This window comes from Branchiostoma belcheri, unplaced genomic scaffold (genome assembly GCF_001625305.1).
Source record: "Branchiostoma belcheri isolate BF01 breed outbred unplaced genomic scaffold, Haploidv18h27 scaffold113, whole genome shotgun sequence".
In the NCBI taxonomy this organism is placed as follows: Eukaryota; Metazoa; Chordata; class Leptocardii; order Amphioxiformes; family Branchiostomatidae; genus Branchiostoma; species Branchiostoma belcheri.
In genome coordinates, this window is record NW_017802525.1 from 629660 (window position 1) to 653654 (window position 23995).

The 23995-nt window shown below is 41.6% G+C and overlaps 3 protein-coding genes across 4 annotated transcripts in view; 2 read left to right on the top strand and 1 right to left on the bottom strand.

Moving 5' to 3' along the window:
• LOC109462149 (rab3 GTPase-activating protein catalytic subunit-like) overlaps window positions 1-8873 on the top strand; it is an 11330-nt gene extending 2457 nt beyond the window's left edge. Inside the window, exons 5-23 of the mRNA XM_019758642.1 lie at window positions 12-177; window positions 602-701; window positions 991-1072; window positions 1348-1416; window positions 1589-1662; window positions 1909-1999; window positions 2408-2570; window positions 3085-3180; window positions 3530-3702; window positions 4184-4238; window positions 4380-4838; window positions 5189-5290; window positions 5645-5732; window positions 6113-6252; window positions 6607-6703; window positions 7042-7142; window positions 7455-7463; window positions 7960-8178; window positions 8532-8873. Of these exons, the coding sequence (XP_019614201.1) occupies window positions 12-177; window positions 602-701; window positions 991-1072; window positions 1348-1416; window positions 1589-1662; window positions 1909-1999; window positions 2408-2570; window positions 3085-3180; window positions 3530-3702; window positions 4184-4238; window positions 4380-4838; window positions 5189-5290; window positions 5645-5732; window positions 6113-6252; window positions 6607-6703; window positions 7042-7142; window positions 7455-7463; window positions 7960-8178; window positions 8532-8759 (2512 nt within the window). The 3' untranslated portion in view covers window positions 8760-8873. The remainder of the gene's footprint in view (window positions 1-11; window positions 178-601; window positions 702-990; window positions 1073-1347; window positions 1417-1588; window positions 1663-1908; window positions 2000-2407; window positions 2571-3084; window positions 3181-3529; window positions 3703-4183; window positions 4239-4379; window positions 4839-5188; window positions 5291-5644; window positions 5733-6112; window positions 6253-6606; window positions 6704-7041; window positions 7143-7454; window positions 7464-7959; window positions 8179-8531) is intronic.
• Window positions 8874-10213: 1340 nt separating this feature from the next.
• Window positions 10214-12726, top strand: LOC109462173 (zinc finger protein 525-like). Its single transcript, XM_019758672.1, has 2 exons — window positions 10214-10466; window positions 11113-12726. The coding sequence occupies exons 1-2, from the start codon at window positions 10392-10394 to the stop codon at window positions 12034-12036; spliced, it is 999 nt and encodes a 332-aa protein (XP_019614231.1). The 5' UTR covers window positions 10214-10391; the 3' UTR covers window positions 12037-12726.
• Window positions 12727-12847: 121 nt separating this feature from the next.
• On the bottom strand, window positions 12848-21616 carry LOC109462171 (dnaJ homolog subfamily B member 11-like). Of its 2 annotated transcripts, none has more exons than XM_019758668.1 (9): window positions 21508-21616; window positions 20639-20795; window positions 19120-19217; window positions 16976-17111; window positions 16404-16546; window positions 15871-15953; window positions 15631-15688; window positions 15127-15238; window positions 12848-14451 (listed from the first exon to the last, which is right to left on the bottom strand). In XM_019758668.1, exons 1-9 carry the CDS (start codon window positions 21582-21584, stop codon window positions 14227-14229), a joined length of 1089 nt encoding a protein of 362 aa, XP_019614227.1. In that variant the 5' UTR covers window positions 21585-21616; the 3' UTR covers window positions 12848-14226. The 2 variants fall into 2 exon arrangements, with proteins under 2 accessions (XP_019614227.1, XP_019614226.1); XM_019758667.1 differs by lacking the exon at window positions 16976-17111 and adding an exon at window positions 17544-17682.
• Between the last annotated feature and the right edge of the window lie 2379 nt (window positions 21617-23995).

The window sequence follows — 23995 nt, forward strand, 5'->3', positions numbered from 1 at the left end:
CCCCCCCCCAGCTCTGTCCCAGTGTTTGTACAGACCCAGCAGAAGTGGCGCCGTATGTATGTGGGTGTGTGTGAGGGGGGAGGGCTGAGGACCAACTACGACATGGTCCATCTGAAGAGGATCCCTCAGCAGTACAACCACCTGGCCGGCCTGCTTGACGTCTTCAAGTCCAAGATCGTGAGCAGCTTGTTCTTGTACATGTATCTACACTTGAAACACATCAGTACATCATTGATTCTAGTACCAATGTTTATCAGTACAGCTGATCAGTACAGTGACCTTACAAAGTTGCCAAAAATCTCTGTCTCGCAGCGGAAGCATACTGGAATGTAGGATGGCATAAACTTGATGATAAAGCACATGCAAACCACAATGGAACCTTAGCCTTAGTTACTTGTTATTTGGAGGTTTAGTGAAGTTTTCCATGTCATTTCAATGAGCAAACAGTACTGTACATATAGCAAAACTTCTTATATCAATCTTCAATGATCAGTCTGTGTACTGCATACACAGATTTATGTAGGAGGTATTTGTTGATAATATTGTCCTGCATTCTGTCTTGATTGTCCCACAAACTGCCCTCTCTCCTGCCCTGCTCCAGGCCTGTCCCCTGCCTGCCCTGCCTCCTGTGACAGTGTCTGTCCGCTTCACCTACATCCTGTCTGACTGGACACAGTCTGCCTGGACACAGGAGCCTCCGGGTAGGGTACATTATACAGAATAAGTCAAACAACTCGATGAATTCTTCTGAAGAGTTATATGGTCTGCATCTGCTATCTTTAGACAGTGACTGAATATCTGATTTGATATGTAAATGAGAAAATCCAAAATATCTGATTTGATATGTAAATGAGGAAAATCAAGTGCTCCTGTTAGCCTTGTATCAAGTACATGTAGCACTGGAGATTAAATCTGACAGAACTTGTAGTACAGACATCTAAGTTTATGTTCAGACTTCCTAGTTCAAATGTATGTTCTTGTTTTGCCCAGACTTTGACATTCCGTACGGTGGAAATGTTGGAGGGGCGGAATTCGGGAAGCTGCCATTTGGAGCATTGGAGGACCCAGTCAGGTGAGACAATTCCTCAGTTTAAAGCATGTACACTATAAGATACACATATGTATCAGGTAAGGAAGACATGGAGAGGAATAGAAAAGTTCAATCAAAGTGAGCGTGCCAGAGTAAATGCTCAGTTTACATGTTTACCAGTAGAGAACGGGTAGCCAAATAGCTACATTTTTGTACTTCAGTATGCTAAAGCTTAAAACATCAATACTGTATATCCAGTAAATATAATGCTGCCATGATTGTGATGAGTGATGTTTTTATGTCATGTCTCCCTGCAGTGAGCTTCACCTGTCCACCACCTGGCCCTGTCTGTCGGAGGAGATGATCGTGGACAACTCTGTTTACTCGTGAGTTACCATGGTTACTGGGGTCATCATTGTTTCATATGCAGAAAGCCAGTGTAATGAATAACAAGCTACATGCAACAACATTACATTCTTATGCTTGTACAAGGGTCTATATGGGGTTTACCTTGATTCATTTGTACAAATCTTGATAAATACCTTATATTTCCACCAGGGACTTGGACCCCATACAGGCCCCTCAGTGGTCAGTACGAGTCAGGATGACAGACAACCCCCAGTGCCTCTTGGGTAAGTGATGAATTCTGTCTGCAATTTTCAATGTATAAGTTATTTCTATTATTTCACAAAAAATTAGATTGTGTGTGGTTGTAGCTGTAATCCGCATGGCTGCTAATTGACAACCTGTTACATTTGCTGTTGCTAGGTAATATTTGTGGTTGCTAGGTAACAGCCTGTTCTATTTGTGGTTGCTAGGTGACAGCCTGTTCCATTTGTTGTTGCTAGGCTACAGCCTGTTCCATTTGTTGTTGCTAGGTGACTACCTGTCAGAGTTTGTGAAGATCTGCCACAGCCTGGAGTCCACAGACCAGCTGCTGGGGGGCCTCATGCTGGACGATGATGAAAAGGTAGTGTGAAGGGATAGTTCTTTTTTTACTAAATTTGTATTATTTGTAACTGCATTTTATGCTTGTAGTTTGAGCTACGATGTCACATAAATGAAAATTTTGCTGCTGCTGTAATACAAACATGCATTCACATTTATTTGGGGTTGTATGTGTATACACTGTTAGTTACGGCAGAGCATTCCGCTCAGAACCAAGAGGTCCTGAGTTTGAATCTTGCCAAGTCAAACAACCTTGTGCCTTTGGGAAAGGCACTTTACACAACTTTCTCACTTCACTCAGGTGTTAATGAGTATGCCAGAATGATTATTATTATGATCGTGGGCATTAAAGGAAAAACCAAAAACCATTTAGCTATGTCCTTTCCTAGATGAAACATTCAGTCATTTATGGCATCCTTCCACCCCCACAGACCCGTCCCGTGACGTGAGCGCTGCGTTACAGCGTCTGACAGAACCCTCCCCCCTCCCCCTCCCCACCATCTCTGACGTCGTCAGTAACATGAAGACACGGACAAAGTTCCGCCGTAAGGAGGCTCCCATAGGGGGAGAACTGCTCAACATGATTCTACAGGTAGGGTTTGTTTCTTTTACAGGTAACTTTTACTAGCTTCTCCCTTAAAGAGTTCAACATTATGGTACATGATAAGTCTGCTAAAATACATGTAGTTAAAAAAGGATTGTTTGATTTAACTTCTAACACCAGATATCTGCACCAGACCCATTCCATAAGTTTGATTCTTTGTAGGTAACTAGCTAGTTCCTCTTAGAGTTTAGCATTAAGATACATGATCGGCTAGAATAGTTATATGGAAGGCTGGTTTGATTCACTTATAACTGTTGGATTTTTCAGTAGACCCTTTCCTTAAGCTTAGATAGTCTTACTGTCCTACAGTTCTCCAAATGGCTGCTCTGTATTCTTTCTAAAGTACACCATTTGTACTAACTTGGCCATCATCAGGAAACTTTGCTGTTATGTTGTACATCACGACAACTGTATATAAAACTTGTTTATTGTAGAATTAGATTATTCTGTTGACCCAATAGCTGAAGTTTCCAATCTCCAAGTTTTCACATCTCTCCCCCAGTTCCTGTTCCCTGATGCAGCCCTTGAAGGAGCCACACCAACAGAGAAACCTTCCAAGGAGCAGGGAGGAGAGAAACAGGACACAGCAGAGTATAAGGTATTACCAGTGAAACCTGCTGTAACAGGACTGTATCAGAGTTATTGCATTTATATATGTAATGATCAGCTAGTATTGTAACCACACTTTGCTGCAATGCACTGGCTTTTCAGGCACACTGTGGTGACTTGATATGTATTGCACCATACGTAAGTACACTGTGAGCCCAAGCTTTCTAGTACAAAAGTTTTTACTGTTTTTGCTGATACATGTAACATGTTCTAACTCTAAAATGAATGGATTAGAACACATTAAGGGCTTTCCATTGTTTCCCAACATGTACTATATGTCCTCAAGGCAAGTAAAAAAATTAGAAACAAAGCTGAAATCCCTTTATTTCCCTGTCCAGGAGACATACCGTCAGTACAAGTCTTCTCCTGAAGGCAGCCTGATGTACCAGCTGGCCATGTGCATGTGTGTGGTCAACACTAACCACGGAGGGCTGAGGGCCGTGGCTCATCTGTGGCAGGAGTTTGTACTGGAGATGAGATACAGATGGGAGAACAACTACTCTATTCCTGGGTACGTGTGTGTTCAGTACTAAGGACAGGGTATATGTATGTGGATGGTGTTCAGTACTAAGGACAGGGTATATGTGTGTGGATGGTGTTCAGTACTGAGGACAGGGTATATGTGTGTGGATGGTGTTTAGTACTAAGGACGGTATATGTATGTGGATGGTGTTCAGTACTAAGGACAGGGTATATGTGTGTGGAAACTGGATGGTATTCAGTACCAAGGACAGGGCATGTGTGTGTGGATATTGTTCAGTACCAAGGACAGGTGTGTGTGTGTGTGTGGATGGTGTTCAGCACTAAGGACAGGGTATTTGTGTGTGTGGATAGTGTTCAGCACCAAGGACAGGGGTATTTGTATATATGAGTGTGTTTGTGTGATAGTGTGTGTCTTGTCTGTATTCTATTTTCTCTGGTCCATATGCACATGCATGTATGTAGTGAGCTGACCAGATGGTTAAAATGTTTTCTTTCACTTCCATTTCCAGACTGCCAGAGGGAAGTCCTGACATGTCGGCCTGCCTCTTACTCCAGAAACTACAGGTGAGGACATAGAGAAGGGTTTCAAATCCCATTTCTGCCAAAATTCTGTACAGGAATGTGTCAAAATAGATGTAGACATACATGATAAATTCAACTGGTTGTAGATATAATTTTTGTCTAAGTCTATCCTGTTGTTCCCAGATGCTGAACTGCTGTATACAGAGGAAAACAGCCAGAGAGGCCAGGATGAAGGAGGCAGCCAAACAGCAGGCTTCTGCAGCTGCTGCAGTTCCGGAGAAACCTGTTAGAGGGAGCTCTTCTGATGGCTGGGAGGTGGAGGACAGTGATGAGGAATTTTTCGAATGTGAGACTGAGCTGGAGATGGAAACGGACGAGAACATAGCTTCCAATTCGGACGCTGATTCGGCACAGAACAATACCTCGCCCAAGGGAAAGGTAGCATCAAATTCGGAGCCGTCCAATAACAGAACTAATATGCACAAGTCGGAGAGTGCCATGTCGTTTAAGGACACGGTGGTGTTCCAGCCAGAAGGGAGGCTGAAGCAATGTGGAGACCTTTGTCTGCTGGATAGCAGCGAACCCCTGTACATTCCCATTACACAAGAACCAGGCCCCATGACTGAGGACATGCTGGAACAGGTGGGTAGCCAGTGGTGGTCAAAATGCATTGGTCTGAGGCTTATCTGCAAGTGTGAATATGTTAGTATTAACAGCTTATTTTACATTGTAGTCTTGCAAGAAAGGCCTTATGTTACATGATTATTTTCATGAAATATCCAAAAGAACAGTAGAGTAGGTATGGATAATACCAAAGGTGTAGATTTGGTTTATAAGGTATTAAGTTGACCATACATTTGGCAACGTTCTCTTGATTTATTGGATGATGTTCTCAGAAATTTCAAGTTTCATAGGGACAGAAAAAATTTGTGAGTGAGTGGGCTTACTAAGACACCTTACCCTGTTGCTAAACATTTCTCCTTCTTCTACAGCATGCAGAAGTACTGGCTAAGCTAGGTACCTCAGCAGAAGGAGCCCATCTCAGGGCTCGCATGCAGAGTGCCTGTCTGTTGTCTGACATGGAGGCTTTCAAGGTACAGAACGTTTCTCTGACTTTCAGTATAGCTATAGGATACTAGTATTCCACTGTGTTACAAATCATCATAATATGTTGCATATCCTTGTATACATGTAGTGTGTTGTTTAAAAGATATCCAAAAGCTAATGTTTTATTGTATTGTTGTACCAGTTCTATAGCATCTATAATTGTACCGATATGCAAATAGCCTGTGATTACTATAATTTATATTTCAGGCTGCCATTCCCGGCTTGGGCCACAAAAAGTTCATGTACACAATAATTCATGTATTTCCTGTATTGCGGAATATATCAGTATGATACTGCTTTTGTAAGGCAAAACTTTAAGTAGTCTGTTATTCCTATTCCAGGCTGCGAACCCGGGTTGTAAACTGGAGGACTTTGTGAGGTGGTACTCCCCCAGAGACTGGATAGAGGAGGCACTCACAGATGAGACAGGTGAGAAAAGTCAGAAGGATGCAGGGCATAGTGTTGGAAGAGTGCTTGCTGACTATACCTAGGTTATCTGTATTGTTGTTTTCTGACCAGTCAAATGAGGAAAGCTGTGATTAGAATTCTGTTGTTCATATCCACAGGCAAGCAGTCAGTAAAGATCTTATGTGAGAGCTTTGTTTGCCAGGATGGTACATGTAGTACTGGTGTGCCAGGACAAGTTTCATGTACCTGGTAGTTAAAAACAAGTTAGTAACAACCTTCTCATGAGAGCTTTAGTTCCTCCCCAGGCCAGAAGGGAGAGTTAAGCCCGTAGATATGCCATGACAAGGATGATATTAATAGTTATTTAAAATTATTATGTGAGAGTTCTGTTCCTCCCCCAGGCCAGCGAGTTTTGAAGGGAGAACTGAGCCCTCGGATGCGTATACCAGGGAACATGTGGTGTGAGGTGTGGGAGAGCGCTCGCCCGGTTCCTGCAAGGAAACAGAAACGTCTGTTTGACGACACCAAGGAAGCTGAGAAGGTACGCAGCAGGTCTTGGTGATATTTCTTGAAAATCCATTTTTTATTGGAGTACAGTAGTGCAGACACTATTCTATAGATTCTTTGTGATTTGTCATATTCCATTGGAATGTCCCACAGCCCACATACTGTAGACATACATGTACTCACTTCCTTTCAAACAAAGTTTATGTAATCTCTGGCACAAAGATAGCAAGTTAAATAGAATATATGAGGACCCTAGACTGCCTGGCAGAGGTCTTTGCTGTCCAAGTGCTTTACTCTATGGAATTCCTAAGAGCAGAGGAATTACATTTTTGCTTCCTATAGTTTATGTTGAGCAACTTTGTGTTGTTTTTATGTTGTTCTCCACCAGGTCCTGCACTTCCTGGCAGCGCTGCGCCCAGCCCAGGTGGCGCTGCATCTCATGCCCATGCTGATCCACGCTGCCATACTCAGGGTCGAGGAGGAGGGTGGGTTTGTTTGTCTGTTTGTGCTTCTATTTCATTAGAACACTTGTGACCATTGAAAGCATGACACTAAAAAAATTGTTATTAGATGGAAATTCTTGTAGAACTGGCACAACTTTAGTCACAGAATGTCTAAGCAGACTGTGACAGAGCCAACCACTGATAAGGATCTAAGACAGCCTTTTGTGTGACAAGACAACTGATCTTCATTTACAACATGTGCACAACTGTTCCAAGAATGCCCATAGTTGTGATCGAACAACATATAAGACCAGTCACTTAATTAAAAAGCTTATGAATGAAGCACTTGCATGATCATTTCCTTTCCCTCTATGCTACAGGAGAGACGACCCCCCCAGCCCTGGCCACCATGCTGGCACAGATCCAGTCCCGAGCCTCTAAGGTCCTCCGAGCACCGAACATGGATGCACAGAAATGTGAGGTAAGCACACAAGACCTTAGTGTTGACTGTGAAAATCTTGATGTTCGTACTGTCTTTTCTTGAGCTTTCCTTTCTTGCATCTTTCATGCTCCTTAAACATCGCTTCTTCGAAAGGAAATCTACTCAACATTATCATCTAGAATCAAAATTTGTAACATCATTATTAGGACATGACATGTATAAACTTGATACAGACATTTGCTCTGATAACTATAACTTACAGTGAAATATGTTGCCATTGCACTTTTCTAATGTTCCTGCTCCTTCTAACTGCCATGTTTTGCTCTTCCATGTCCCCATCCCATGGTAAAGGATTTGATGGTAAGACCTACATGTACTCTGTAGTAATCCAAGCATGTAGATGTGCAGAGGTGGATGGAAACTGCACAACTGATCCCCACATGATGTCTTCTAGCTCTTTTGTTACTGTATTCCTTTTCATGGGGAGCACTGCTCTAGCAAGGCTTCTATATGAAACATGAATGAACCTGAGCATGCAATCTACACTGCACAAAGGTGGAGGTAAGGCTTACAAAAAGGTCCTGTGTTTATGCAATAGTGGCTGCTGACATTGTGACAGACTGCATGTGGTAACTGAGGGGGTTGGCCAAATGTATTGAAGCATCTTTCTCAACGGTGGCAAATGGAACAATAATGTTATTATTGAACAGAATCAGATGGTTATGTAGAACACCTAACCTAGGGCGTACAAAACTTAGAGGCTGTAAAAAGTCACTTCAATGCATATGGCTCAATTCATAGTCACCATTTTTAGTTTATAATTTAGCATTGTTAAAAGTGTTTGCTTTGTTGACAGGAACTTGTGAGACAAGTGACCCTAGTTGAGACCGTCATCGCCCGAGCGCGCTCCCTGAGGGCAAAGTTCAACACGGAGAAGGCCGGTAGCGAGGACGGAGTTCGGGAGCTGGAGCGTTTTGTGTCGTCGCTATTGGAGCAGCCGGAGGTGACGGTGATCGGGGCAGGCAGGGGACCAGCGGGGACCGTCATTCACAAACTCTTCGCTACTGCACAAAAGGTAAGGATCATGGGTCTGTGTAGGTGTGTAAACAGGTATCAAAAGCAACGTGAAGGAAGAAAAAGTATTAGACATGACAATTGCTATATGAAATGCATTCTAGTTTATTGGAGTACAAAATAACTCGTAATGTCAGACCATTACCATTAAGTTCTTGTTTGCAGAATGACTCAAGCTTTACTAGCCTCAAGCAAAATTATCCTTCCTTCTACTGAATGATGCATTGTATATCAGATGGTCAGATGGTCCTTGTGTAGAGGTGGTCACTAGTACAAGTTTGGCTGTACCTGATTTAGATAGTTCTGATTGGTTGACAGTGTTGATGATACATCATTGCTGTTGTTCCTCCGCAGGCTGCTCACTCGTATGACGACAGTGACCATTCCCCCTCGGAGCACAGCGCGGAGCTCGACTCGTGCCCGGACTTCCCCAAACCCGCGGGGCGGGAGTACATCCTGCGCACCACCGTGCCTCGTCCCTGCCCGGTCTCCCGGCCCTGCCCCCAGCGCATGTTCTGTACTCTCATCAAGGAGGACTTTAGACTCGCGGGAGCTTTCACCTCTGACACGACCTTCATGTGACCTTCATGAAGGTCATGTGAAGCGCATGTTCTGTACACTCATCAAGGAGGACTTCAGACTCGCGGGAGCTTTCACCTCCGACACGACCTTCATGTGACCTTCATGAAGGTCATGTGAAGGTCATGTTCTGTACGCTAATCAAGGAGGACTTCAGACTAGCGGGTGCTTTCACCTCCAACACGACCTTCATGTAACCTTTATGTGACGGTTAAATGAAGGTCATTTGAAAGTCATGTTCTGAACACTCATCAAGGAGGATTTCAGACTCGCAGGCGCTTTCACCTCCGACACGACCTTCATGTGAAGGTCAAATGAAGGTCATTTGGAGGTCATGTTCTGTACGCTCATCAAGGAGGACTTCAGACTCATGGGCACTTTCACCTCTACATGACCTTCATGTGAAGGTCAAACATGGAATAATTATGTAAAAAGAATGAAATATTAAAAAACTATCAAATTTCAATAATCGAGAACAAAATTTTGTCTTCCTGAAGAATTGTGACTGTATAGTGCTCCAAAAATGTGAAGAGACAACGGTGTCAACGCAATGTATGGATAAAGGTGCAAACAGCTTTTCATGGTGCTTCCTAGAATTAGCAAGAATTTACAGTAGAATTCTTATTTCTTTCACAGAATATTTTGCTTTAGAACAAATCCCACCCTTACTGGGTAACCTTTAGTCCCACAGTTTGAGCCCTGCTTTCCTGTACAACGTGTTTGTACCACCATTCCATGAGTCCCAGGAATTACTGATGGGTAATTATTATTGAGATTTTGTTGTCTATTTCGGCATATACTGTATGCTGTATTAGGTTTTCTGGTTCAGTCTCCCTTGTAAGAAAGTTTATCAGAACAAAATTCTAAAACCTATTTCTTTTGATAAACCAGGATTAAATTGTTTCTTGAACCAGCAATGTTCCTATTCTATAACCTTAATCTACATGGGTCGCAGTTGGACATAGGTGTGGCCATATAAAATCTGCACTAAGACTGAAACTTTCTCTTAAGTTGAGAAAAGCAATGGTTTATTCACAATAGAACAATTTCTCCTTTGTAGTTATTGGAGGTTAAGCCCATATGCTAATTTATTGCCAGAGTAATGTACCTGTACATTTATGTAAAATAAAACAATGCATTGAAAAACAGTTAGCTGCTGTGTATATTTTTCCTTATCATTTTCATCATCTTTCGACCTTATTTATTTATTTCCTTATCAAATACATTGCTACGTGCATACCTTAAAGTATAGAAAGAAAATATTTCTAGAGATACCAACTGAGGTTTGGAAAATATCACTTTAAAAGATGTTAAAATGACCCATGTTAAAAGTGAGAAATGTAAAACTGTCCTTTAAGTTATCAGCATAAATTCTTATTGCTTGTCAGTTGATAGTGCTAAATTAATCCACTTATTAACTTAATTACACAACTCACTACAATGTTAGAATACTTAAGGTGCGTCGGCGGTTATTTCCTTGTTCCAGCGACACTATTTGAAACATCAGGTTCGATATGACCTTTACACGTGACCTCTCCGGGTCGCCATCTTCACTGCTGTCATGTCATATTTGGGGCGTTGCATCCGTGTCTTCTGTGTTTCCACGCAATCGTCGGCAAGTTAAAGCTTTGAAGGATGAATAGTAGAAGAAAGATGGCTTCTAAGAAGCTTGGTGAAAACGACCGCGGGCGCGTCAAGATCAAGACTGAGGTAAGAAATCGGGACTGAATGGGAGGGGAGGGGGTTCAGATTTCCGAGTGCAGTGCTTGCGTCATCACGCTAATCTCCAAGCAGACGTTACGTTGGGGGGGACGATTCTAAAGTTTTTGTGTTGGAATGGAAGGTATTCACGGTTTCTGACTGCTTCATTTCGGCCGTTTTGTTAGAACTGTACCAAGGGGGCCCCACAGTCATCTACACCCTGCGTGAGGCACCTGTTTATAATTTGCCGTCTGCTCCATCGACTTTTATATTTTGCAAACAGCAGTCAGACTGTTGATATAACAGATACACTGTACGATTATGGCATTTATCACGTCATGAAAACAGTTAAAGCGTTGGCACTAGGACATTGCAAAACACCCAGGGAGTGGCTGAAATCTACTAATCATTGAAAATGATTTGTACTTTGTAAGTATTGACTAAAAATGTCCTTGGCACTGAAAACTGTGGATGGACAGGACCTAAGTCTTTATATTATATATCATAATCCATTAGGACTGACTGTATGTTGTTGTTGTTTTTTTTGTCCTGGCATGAATTCATTCATTTATGCAAATGAAATCTACACATGCATGTAATCATAGAAACCAGGTGGCTTGTGTTTGTGTAGACCATACAACTTTGTGTGTTTCAGATCAAGACGAAAACAGCAAAAGGGGCAGCAACAAAGGAAGTCCGTAAGAAACGCATATACAGATGTCCCCAGTGTAAGTATCGGACAGACTGTGGCAGGGCACCTCTCCAACAACACATGATGACTCACACTGGTGAGCGACCGTACAAGTGTCAGGAGTGTAGTTATGCTTCATCCCAGAAGGGACGTTTAAAACAGCACGTATCAGCCGTACACAGAGGAGAGAAGCCCTACCAGTGTGACCAGTGTAGCTACTCCGCTTCACAGAAGGGCACCTTAAAACAGCACGTCTCCAGTGTACATAACAAAGTGAAGCCGTACAAGTGTGACATGTGTGGGTACTCCGCAGGGTTTAAGTGCAACCTGAGGCAGCACATGATCACCCACAGAGGGGAGAGACCCTACCAGTGTGACCAGTGTCCCTTTGCTGCCAACCAGAAGGTTCACTTAACCCAACACATCCAAGCTAAACACAACGGTGAAAAACCGTACAAATGTACCGAGTGTGATTACGCTACAGGGCACCGCAGCACTCTAACCTACCATCTAACCAAACACACAGGCAAGAAACCGTTTAAGTGTGAGGTCTGTGGCTACTCCACCGCTGTGAAGAGTTGTTTGACGGAGCACGTGCTGATCCACACTGGAGAGAAACCCTACCAGTGCGGCGCGTGTGAGTACGCCACCGTCAGCCTGACCAAACTCAAGAAGCACATGGCGACCCACACAGGAGACAGACCCTACAAGTGTGGACACTGCAGCTACACGGCCATACAGAAGGGCAACATGAAGCGCCACATCCTGGTACAGCACACCAGCGTCAGGCCATTTGTGTGTGTACAGTGTGGCTATTCCACTGCACGTAAGGGAGACCTGAAGAAGCACGTTGCTACACACAAGGTTGTGGTGAAGGAGGAGCCTTGATACCAAATCCAGTTTATACCTTAAAGCCCTGGCTATTTAGTTTTACGTTGACAATGGAAGGTTTTCTGCGACAATCGTGCCATATGGTATGAGAAGAGAGTTTAAAGTTAAACTAAGTTATTGCATCCATTCCTTCTCAAACCTACCACATACAATATCGTTGCAGAAGTCATCATTTTGCATGCATCGTAAGATGTATATGTGACCAGGACATGCATTTAGATATACATGTATGAGAGCTAACTTATTATTAAAGGATATCAATTTGTACTATGACGACCAAAAGGAATTCAAGTGTTAATAGACTAAGTACTCAACTGAGAACGGAACGTCAAAGCTAAGTTCGATGGTGAGGACAAAATATTTGTTCCTCACCATAATCTTTTGCCAATCAAAAATCAATAAATACCGGTAGATCTAGATATCAAAACCAAATGAAAATAAATGACAATGTAGCACAGAAGAGGAATGGTTGAAGATGGTTAGGCTAGTTGGTGTTACAGTTGGATTTCATAGTTAGACATTTACGTTATGGTAAGGCAGGATTTCTTGCCATTTTCTGTTTCTTGCATTTCCTGTTTCTTGCAAAATATATAAAACCACTAAGTCTTCCCTGTGCAATATGTTTTGAGTTGGATTAAAGCCATGGACCATGTATATAAGAGTGTCTTTTTCTTCATACATGTATTGCTTCTTCTTCTTCTTTCGTATGTAGTAATGCAGTAGTTTATTCTAATGCTGTGTAGTCTGCCAGTCCCCTGATTTTAAGTCATGTGAAGAGCTCAGAGACAAAAGCACCAAAACTCAGGAATAACACAATATACCCATTTTATCACATGCATCTGAAGACTCTTCATGCAAATTTTGCTGTTCTTTGGACAAAAACAATATAATCATCAACATATTGCTGTACAATTCTTGTCTGCTTCCTACACCATACATGGAATGTGACTATTACACAAACATAACACAGTCAAAATCAAATACTCTTTAACAATAAATATTGCTAATGTCAAGAATTTTCTGGTACATTTCACCATAGGCTTGCCTGAGTTTTGCTATTAAGAAACAGAACAGAAAGAATCATTGTGTTGACATTGTGACTGACAGATATATAGACAGTATCTTATATGTCCAGCTCTTACAATTTTATGTGCAGAAATTTAGGCAAATTATTTCTTTATGATTCTAAGTTTCCTCCTAGATTCCTTCCCAATATCCATTCCTAAAATTCTTCTAAATTCTTCAATACAAAGTTGTGTCCATAGAGTAGGGTACCGAATCTGAGATGTACAAATCACAGATCCTTTTTGACTTGTTCACAGGCCACTAATAAACTTTCACAGATGATGTCAATCATTGAATGTTCAGACTAGACTAAGTCTTTACAAATATTTGGTAAAGTGTACCAGACTGATTCTACTGGACCAATAGAAAAATTTAAGATTGTGAAGGAACTTATGGAATTCCATTAATATCATCAAGAGATACACAAAGTGGCAGTGGACAGCCTATCAGTTTATATTAAACAAATGGTACCAACATTGAATTTGTTATATTTCAACAGAACACTTCATCGACCTTCAGCCATTTTGAAATTAAAGGTCATGAAATGTAGCAAAACAGATCCAGACTATCCATGGCAAGTATAAATATGATAAAATTGCAAAAAAAGTACTAGTACATTACTGTGCTACCTCTGGCTGGCATCTGTGAAAGGTTTGATTTCTGCACCCAAAAGATACATGTAGTAGAGCCAAAGGTCAATGAAAGTGACTGTTCATTCTCTGATGCTATACTGTATTCTGCCATAATTTTGTGGGCATCCTTATAAAAGACACCATAAAGTACTTTTTTTGTAAATTAAAGAAAAAATATTTCTTCACCAGCTCTTCCAGGTTGTGGCTTTTTAAGTATTACTGTGATCTTTCTAAGTATAGTAGTCAAGTGACACTACCAATGTACATTGTACTAGTTACTGTTACAGTAGGAAAATCACTGTACATCTAGTAGTAATGTCACGCAGTACTGTATCTTATATTCAAAGTTGTACAAATTTACATGTGTACATAATGACTCTATGATATACTAGTACCATGGCAAATTTCTTTGTAGTGATCATGTACATTTCAAAATTGTCCCAAAGTTTGAAAGCTAGTCCCTACAGCTGCCCCCCTCCCCACCACTACCCTAGTACCCCTGTAGCCCGTTGTACACTGTCTGTGAAGAACCCTGCTGTAAAACTTTCCTTAGAGCCTCCTTGTTCTCATCTGATATACTGCCTTTGGGAAACTCCACGTCAAACGTGATGACTAGCACGCCTCTGTTGTTGTTGTTCTCGTAGTTCGGCATGCCTTCCTCCTTTTTCCGTATTTTGGAGCCTGGCCACGTGACTTTGTCCCGAACTATATGAACCTGGAAGAATAAAATATGAAAGAAACTGTCACAAACAGATCAAGGATCACTGTTAACCATAAGGGGACAGCATAGAGGGGAGGGAAACAGTAAAACAGTACTAGTAGAAAAAGAACAAAACAAGACTGGTATTGTGATGTAGAATACAATGTAAGAATTAGACCACAAATTATAAACATAAGATACATGTTTTATCTAATCTTTACCTGTTTTCCATCAATAAATAAAAACTTGGATTGAGAAGACTTCAAGAAGCACAAGTGTGAAGAAAAACCTGTAAGTAGTATGACGTTCATATATCACACAAGAGCAGGTACACACATACTCAGAGATACTGAGACTGAAACATCTGAGACTGGTTGGGAAAACCACTGACAGAGTGTACACAGAGCCAGAAACAGGAAGAAATGGAAGAGACCAACACTGCAGGCTTCCATGGTCCCAGGACCTCAAACCTCGAACATACAGGTACCGAGACCCTGAAACTCATCATGTGCCCATCCATAAAAACCTATATGTGTAAATGTGTTTTAGATGTGTTTGCATCATGATATGTGTCTGTATACAATGGGCAGTAGAGCCTGAAATAAACAATAAACTATAAGTAGCATGTTGTATGTATATCACACAGGGATAAGGAGAAATAGACACCTAGTCAGAGATACTGAAACTCACCATGTGTCCATCCAGATGCTGGATGTCCATCTCAAACCCTGTGAGAGCGTCCTCCAGGGAGATGGTCACGTTTGTGTACAGGTCATCTCCTCTCCTCTCAAACTTATCATGTCTGCCGGAGGGAAAGGTAAAGAGAAATGAGTTAATAGTTTTCAAGGATAGCAGAGCACAATGTCAACTGTACACATTAACTGTGAGCCCATTGTGTGAAGTGTTACCTGTAAATCAATGTATTGATTGACAAAAGTTTTGTTGAAACACTAGTACCCTGTTAGAATGTCTTTGTAGAGAAACAGGAGGGCCCACATAACCAAAAATGGAATATCTCCAAAAGATCTGGTGCCATACAACCTATAATCAATTCTATACATTCCACATGATTGTGAAACATTTGACAAATCATATCAAGCATGCAGCTCCAAATCATAACTAATGGTTTGATTACAGAGCTGCTCTTCTGCTACACAGATACAGGATTGTTAATGTTATATACTGCAGACTTACTTGAGCTGAATGATGCGGAATTTCAGGTCTCCTGGTTCTCCATCTATGTGTGGCTCACCTGGGATTGGGATAAAAGAGTAACAACTTAGTCAACACAAAATCCACACAGAAGCTCTAGCACAAATAAACAGTCTCTGCAGAACTTAAGGAGATTGGCTATCTGTACTGCATTTTTTTTAGGTCTACAAGCACCATTGAAGAAGAAAAAACACTTTTCTCAGATATAGAAAAACCTCCCACCTTCAGACAGGAAAGGGTACTCATGTCCGTCCCTCATGCCCTGTTCAATCTCAACCTCCAGGATCTTCTCTTCTGTCACCATTCTGTAACAAACATGGTCATTCAACAATTATTACACCTTCATACAAACATTACAAATCTTCAGCAAGATAAGAGATACATGCAAGGGAGTGCATCAAGTCTCAGCACAGACCAAGAGACAGTTTGCAAGCTATGGTTACTCATCAAAAGTAGTCACACACGGTCCTTCTGCATCATCTGTAACCTGTATTACTGAGGTGTGCTCAACTGTATGTACAGACAGACTCTGTGCACAGCTGAACACTCATCACAAGTACATGTATCAGTGCTAAGCTATGTGTGAGGTTATGTTACAAATTTTACAGCTAACTTGAGTACTTACTTAACAGCGGGACACTCGTCACACACCGTCTCCTGCATCATCTGGAACCTGTATTACTGAGGTGTGCTAACCTACAGACATTACGGCAGTATGCTAACCTATAACGTACAGATATAGATTTTGTACTTACTTAACAGCGGGACACTCGTCACACACCGTCTCCTGCATCATCTGGAACCTGCCCGGCCCCAGCTGTGTGGTCTTCATCTCCTGCCGACAGTTACACTTCCGCACGCCTTTGGTCGTCCTGGCAACAGGCTTATACCTGATTATCTGACAACACATAAATTTAATTAGAAAAAATAGCTGGGAAAGTGGCTTTTAGTTTACCTGTTTCTTCACTCATAGGAAAGATATAATCACATTCTAATCCACCATCATTGGTTTACTTTCAGAGCTATATTTGTCTTTGATGTCCTTCTAAATTTGTTTGTTTTTATTGTTTGACATTAAATTATAGACACGTACTTTGCAGACATAAAAAATGTACATATTTGAGGTAAGGAAATCTAAAGACTTATTTGTGGTAAGGAAATCTAATCGTAGTTATGATCAGTAGTGTCCTAATAAATAGTGCCAATAGCATGTGCTATCAACAATTCATTGTCAAAACTGTGGACTACTGGCACGATGTGAACCAGGTACTCAACTCATGGAGAGGACCAGACCAGCTACTATGCAGTCATGATGTCTACTGATTACCTCTATAAAATCCCCCTTGTACAACTCCTCCAAGGTCACCTCAAGGTCGATGAGCACGTCACCGCCCTTTGGCATACCGGGATCGTGGTGTTGGCCAAAAAAATCATCGTCATTGGTGAAGAAATCACCGAAAAAACTGCAGGAGATATTTTAGCATGCAGGGAGGGAGGGGGAAGGGGGAGGGGAGAGGGGAAAGGGGTGCATAGAGAATTAGGATTGAAATATGCACATGTCACTGTAAAACCTGGGGGTGGGTGGGCAAACCAGGGGCCTTTGATTCAGACTGTGTTTGAAATACTAGTCAGTCAATAGCTAAAGGTTTTTGGAAGCCATTTTCAAGTGACCTTACTACAAATTTGATTATCTTCCTTAGAAATGTGGCAATTTCAGATGAATGGAATTTAGTTTCACACCCAACTGATTCACATAAAGTTTCTTCAATCTCAAAATTGTTTCTTCTTAAAGAGAAGGAGCTTTCCTTCCACTTTTTGCCCCTCTCACCCCCTGAAGGTTGACAATGACATGTGCACATTACCATAACAAGCAACATGAACACAAACGAGGTTACCTCTACAAAATTGCCCGTGTACAACTCCTCTAACGTGACCTCTAAGTCCACCAACACGTCCCCACCCTTGGGGATATCCTGGTGGTCGTGACCCCGACGACCTCCACCACCAAAACTGAACCCGAAGTCACCAAAGAAGCTGCAGGGAGGACAGACGGACACGGGACAACACGTCAGCTACAAACCCCACATGTACGCGCTGGGTGAACAGGGGGTCAAGTCAGGTGGGAATGAAATTTTGTGAAGGGACATTCAGAAGCATTCTTTTCAACTTTAAAAGCTTAAAGTCTTCATGTTCTTTTCCAAAGGCTGAAGTCCTTATACTGCACTTCAAGTTGCTAAGACTGAATTTTGGCAACATACAGTCTGGCACTACTTCAATTCTAACAAAAAGTTCTCAGGGCTGTAACATACATGATGATTGTATGTTTTCCCACTACGATCAGTTTTAATTTTTGTCTTTTTTTAGTATGGAAGAAGTGCTACTGTTGACAAAATTCAATCTTTAACTTAAGCAACTTGTACTGCAGTGGAATGATTTTTTTCTGTATGAGTTAACCATAAAGCTTTGAAGTTTGAACAATAAAAAATTTAAAGATCTTTTTGGCTACATGAAGTTGTGTTTATCTTGGACACTCCTGTTCTACACACCACCTGACTTCCCACAGCTGAACAGCAGAGGAAAAGAAAACTTTGTAAATAATGTTACAATGAAATTAAAATAACTCAGGGAGTAATAGAAAATTCAGAAAGGAAAACATTTGAAGTACCGCTAAATGACACAGGCAAGACATTTCTGTTAATGTTAATCACAATCTTAAAGGCAACTTAAAGGTAAGGCAAAAACTATACAACAATACTGTACCATAAAAAAATTGGAAAAAATTACAAGAACAAACTTAACACAACATGCAACAATTGTTATGCCTATACATGCAAAGCCAGATGAATTGGGTATAAAATATGGTTAATACATGATGTTACATGTAAACAAGTCTACACAAATATGCAACATGCAATGTTAATGGAGTTACATGATCTTCTTTGGAGACTTCCAGGTTTGAGCTACTTTATCTAATAGTAATAATTCTGAGCTCTTGTTTGGGCAAAATACTAATATGATATACTATAGTGTGTAAATTTGTCCGGGCTAGCAACATTCAGTGTTTTTACTGTTTACAATAGTAATTCTGTGTTCCAACAGAATGCTAATCATTTTAAAAGATCTACATTCTGTACACTGGAATGACAGCCAGATGCAGCCTTTCCCACAGTTACTAACACTTGTCACATATCAATGGAACTTCAAGCACTACAGGAAATGGCTATACTGTATACAATAAATCAATAGGGAAAATGGAAAGAGGCAGGTCTTAGATCTTAGAAAATTACACCACATGCCCCTGTAGTTACTAGTACTGCCAGCTCCCTTGGCACAGTAGCCAGTCACATGTCAGCAGTGACTATGGAGGGTGGCAACCAGGCTAGTATGGCTACCCTAATCCTTGCTTTCCTATGTGGGCAATGATATCATACATTATGATATCGTGAGAACTTGTAAGCAAATTTTTCTTACCTGGAGAAGCTTCCAAAAGGGTCAAAGTTGGACCCCTCCTTCAGACCCTCCTCTCCGTGTCTGTCATATGTCTTCCGTTTGTCTGCGTCTGATAACACCTGGGCAGAGTGAGACGGATTGATAAAAATTATTGTCTTGTTTTGTACCATATCAATTTATCATGCAACTTATGTGTGATGAAATTCTCCAAGCAGATCTCTTTTGATGGCAAGACAGTCTCCACGTTTGGTGAAATTTTAATTAAAAGTAATACTGGCATAATACAATATAGATCAAGGAACAACTGGATGAATTCTCCAGACTCCAGTAGGTTTATTTTGCAACTTTGCATTATGTAACACTTCACCCGAATATTTAATCTAAATCAACCAATAAAACCCTGACACAGCACATATTCTCATGACCTAAGGTCACCAGATTACGTAATGTTGACGTGGAGAATATATTCAAATTTCTATATCCCATGAGTGTCACACATAACCCTGTTTGTCTTATCTCTGTGGTTCGAAAATACTGTGAAAGACAGCTATGCTTCTCTACTGAACTGTTTGTAATGTAATGACTACCACACACACAACCAGTATCTACATCAGTACATGTATTGTATGGGTCCGGTGACTTACATAATATTGTTTATTCTCTGTATACCCATAGAAACAGCACCACTAACTGCTCAACAAAAACTACACCATTCAACAACAAGGAAATCCATTTATCCAATTACTTATGTAAACAGAGCCCTTTAAATGCAGGATCCCGCCACTACACAATCAGGAAGTCTATCCCAGTGACCTTTCACCCTCAGCAGCAGACCAATCAGAGACAGCCACACCACACAGCTGATTTACATGTGAATAAGAACACATGTGGCTGTGTTGGGCTGTTCCCTGATGTAGCAATGTACAAATCTAACGCTACGCTCAACATTACAAAGATTTGCCACAGTTCCTTTTCATCTGATTTCAACCAAAGGCATATTTCATCCCCAATAAGAGTCCATTTAGCCTTCCTACTGCTAGAAATCACTATATATCCATTCAAACTGGGGACAAATATAAAATGTTCTGGCCTGGTTTCTCCCAGTCAAATCTGTACTTCTAGATCTGTTACAACAAGTTTGTATTTTAGAATTCTAAGACAAATTTGTTTCTAGATTTTTTTCTGTAGTCAAAATGGCACATTCAGGGCACTTCTAGATCCCCATTCTCATACACATGTGACATACTTCACACCAAATCAAGTGGTTATTAGGAAGCCATATACTAGTATACAGTTAAAAACACTTGTCTGCCCCTCCCACCTACATGTAACTACAGTCCTGTTTCTATGTGGATCCAGCTGTCTACATTCAAACCCTTAGCACTAATACCATAATCAACTTTCCCGTATAAACCATTAAAATCCTGAATTCTAAACCAATGGTTTTCTTAGAGACTTGACAGTTCTTTATACTATAAATTATACCTTCTTATGTTTAGTATAATCTCCACTACCTTATAGACAACTGATTAGTCTGTACCTCGTATGCTGCTCCAATGTCGTGGAATTTTTCGTCTGCCTCTGGGTCGTCGGGGTTCTTGTCAGGATGATACTGCATGGCCAGTTTTCTGTACGCCCGCTTGATCTGGTTTGTCGACGCATCTTTGGGCACACCCAGAATTTTATAAAAGTCTCGCCTAACAAGAAGAAAATGAACAAAACACACAACTCATAAGTATGGTACCTTACCAGGAAGTATAGCGTACTTTCAATATGTTTCAAATGATAAGAACCATAGCTCCATCTGGACTCAGAAATCAGACAAGTCTGAGATTCAAATGTTTTCACTTCACTTATCATACTTGAAACATACATTTTCTGTCATTAGGCGAGTGTTTAACAGACCAATCTGTTAGCAATATCTTTTGAATTTACAAACATTTCATGCTGTTTTGATGTTGGATTGGATTGAATCCTTGCATCTAACACTGGAAATTGTATGGCCACGTAGCAGAGCATTTTGACATGACAGTCAGTGAGTCACAGAAGATTTTTGACGTTTACAGAACCGGTGGGCAAAATTTCAACCGGCTTTCAATAACTTCAAAAGAGAAGAAGGCCATCTTGTCCGAAGTACATTTTTATTCTAACAACCTATACTGTACAGCATCGCATGGTCATTTAATAGTATATAATGATAAGGAAGACGTTTCGTAATAAGCGAGGAAGTGAGTTTAGCGTCTAGCCCCCCTCCCCACCCGGCGTTTTCACAAACGCATCTTCCGACACGCCAAAAAAAAACGCGATACACAAACACGATTTTCTCCCGATCGGCTCAACCAAACACGACCAAACTTCGCCACCATGTTAAGACATAAGTTATCTACAGTCGACACTGTAGAGACTCACCCTGCTAATATCTGGACGGCGGTGAGAAAGACTAGAAGACAGACCTGTACCCACAGCTGACCGCTCACGGTCGCCATTTTGGTTCTGTTCCAACCAGGAAGTCGGCGCGGCGCCTCATGGGTAATGGCAGGTGACTTATGAGTATTTATGAGTATGAACACCTGTTACTGTCATAAACTTTACAGATTTAAACGTCAATAAAACATCAAGAACAAAAATCAAAGAGATATCTTTGATAAGACCTTTCTATTGTGTCATAAAATGGTTTAGCATTGCTCTTTTGTTAGCTCAGATTGATACAAGCAAACTTTCAACTTGTGAAACTTTGGAATTTTATTGTCAAAAGTTCAATGTTTTGTTCGTAAATTCGATAACACGGAAAGGATAAAGGACCCGGTAGCGTGCTTTAACTGGTACACTTTGTTGTATCAGAAGAGGATAATGGTGAAATAAGAAGATTAAAATTTGTACAACGAATGTCAACATTTTCTAGCAATAAAAATTGCTTGTATTCAATTTCTTTTGTGCATTCTGATCATGAAATATCAACAAAATGTTTAGACCACAGATCCTACAATCGTTGTGCATTGAATTGACTCTCATCAAAGAACTGTCTTAACTTTTTATACTCCTTTCTGACTGGTTGGTTGGTTGGTTGGTTGGTTGGTTGGTTGGTTGGTTGGTTGGTTGGTTGGTTGGTTGGTTGGTTGGTTGAAAAAAAACATTTTAATTTTTTCAGCTGGCTAAAGAATAAAAGAAAATTACATTGGTTTTACAGATTCAATGTCGACTGAATGTTAGTGGGCTATCCTGTAAGTTGAACTTTATTTTATATAGCGTGTATTAAATCTTAAATTAGCGTTAAATTCGCGGGATATTTGTGCCATTGCCTTCTAGTGTTTTCATATCACTAGAAGGCATTCGTATTAAATATTCCCACTTACGTCACAATGGACTGACATCTCGCGAGACTCTTGTTGAGCGAGATGTCAGGCCATGTGACCAACCCCTCATACTTCATCAGTTTTGTGAAGCCAGCCCCAGGGAAGGTAGCGTGTGGTTTAGCTCCGGTTGATCCGGCCATTTTTCTGTGATTCCAGCGGTGGCAGCATTATTCTGGTTCCATGGAGAATTCCCGCGTTGGTTACCTGGTTTAGAAGGTACTGTTGTGGTAGTGTCTTGAGGAAACAGGTTTGTCTGGTGGTATTTTGGAGCGCAGGCTAGATAAAGATTTGTCGACGTGGCAGCGCACGTGCATGCCTCGGTAGATAAGTACGTGTGCTATCCCTCTTCCTCTGGGTAACGTGTTTTCTATTTCACAGTTGCAGACTCCCGGAGGAACACTGTAGCGACCCCGAACGCGAGTACAACGCTGACCACGAGTGGAAACCAGCCCGTGGGTGCAAGCCTGCCAGCGGCCGTGTACAGTCCGGTCAGCGAGAGGGGATTTTCCCCGCCCCGGGGCGGAGCGTCTTGCCGCCCCGGGCGGAACGGGAGTGTGACCCGGCGATAGCGCTGCAGCAAAACCACTGCCACCAGATAGAGCGACCAGGCATCCCGAAGATAGTGACAGTTCTCTCGGGATCCAGTTCCGCGTTGTCGGCACTGGCCATTCCCGCAGGGAGTCACGGCACGGAACGCAGAGACGCCGTGGGTAGGAGTGTTGCCTCCGTCATTTTACGACCTTATTTTTGCGTGTGACCTCGGAGCGTTTCACACTTCTTTCAGTCTCGTATTTTTCCCCTTCTCGCGTGTTTTAAGCGTTGATGGCTCGTTTCCTCGGAAGGAAAGTTTGTGAAATTTTGGTCATTTTTTCCGTTTGGCCCTGCGTTTGCTAGATTGTCGGATAATCAACGGATTGGCATCGGGCTGATAGTGGAACAACCTGAGGCCTATTTCGGGGAAAGACTGTGGGACAATTCTTGTTAGTTCCTTTTGGTGTTGGCGGAGCTTCTCTGAGATTGTCGGACAGTCTCGAAGCGAGAAACTGTAGGACAGTTTCGTGTATCAGAGGTGGTAGGGACTGTCGGACAGTCTCAGAATTTGGGGCGTAAAACTGTTGGACAGTTTTATGGCATATCGCTTCCCCTGGTTAGAGGTTGTTGGACAATCTCGAAGCGAGAAACTGTTGGACAGTTTCGTGTACCAGAAGTGTTAGAGACTGTCGGACAGTCTCAGAATTTGGTGCGTAAAACTGTTAGACGGTTTTACGCATGGCATATCGCTTTGCCGGTGCATAGAGGTTGTTGGACAATCTCGAAGCGAGAAACTGAAGGTCAGGGTCAGGTATCAGTAGTGGTAGAGGCTGTCGGACAGTCTCAAAATTTATTGCGGAAAACTGTTGGGATAGAGGTTGTTGGACAATCTCGAGTTAGATGGGAAACTGAATAGTTTCGCTCTCCCTATGCGTGGAGGTTTCCGACAACCTCAAGGGGGGTTGGAGATGGAGGGCAGATTTCGGTAGTCTTCTGATCGTCTTTCGGTCACT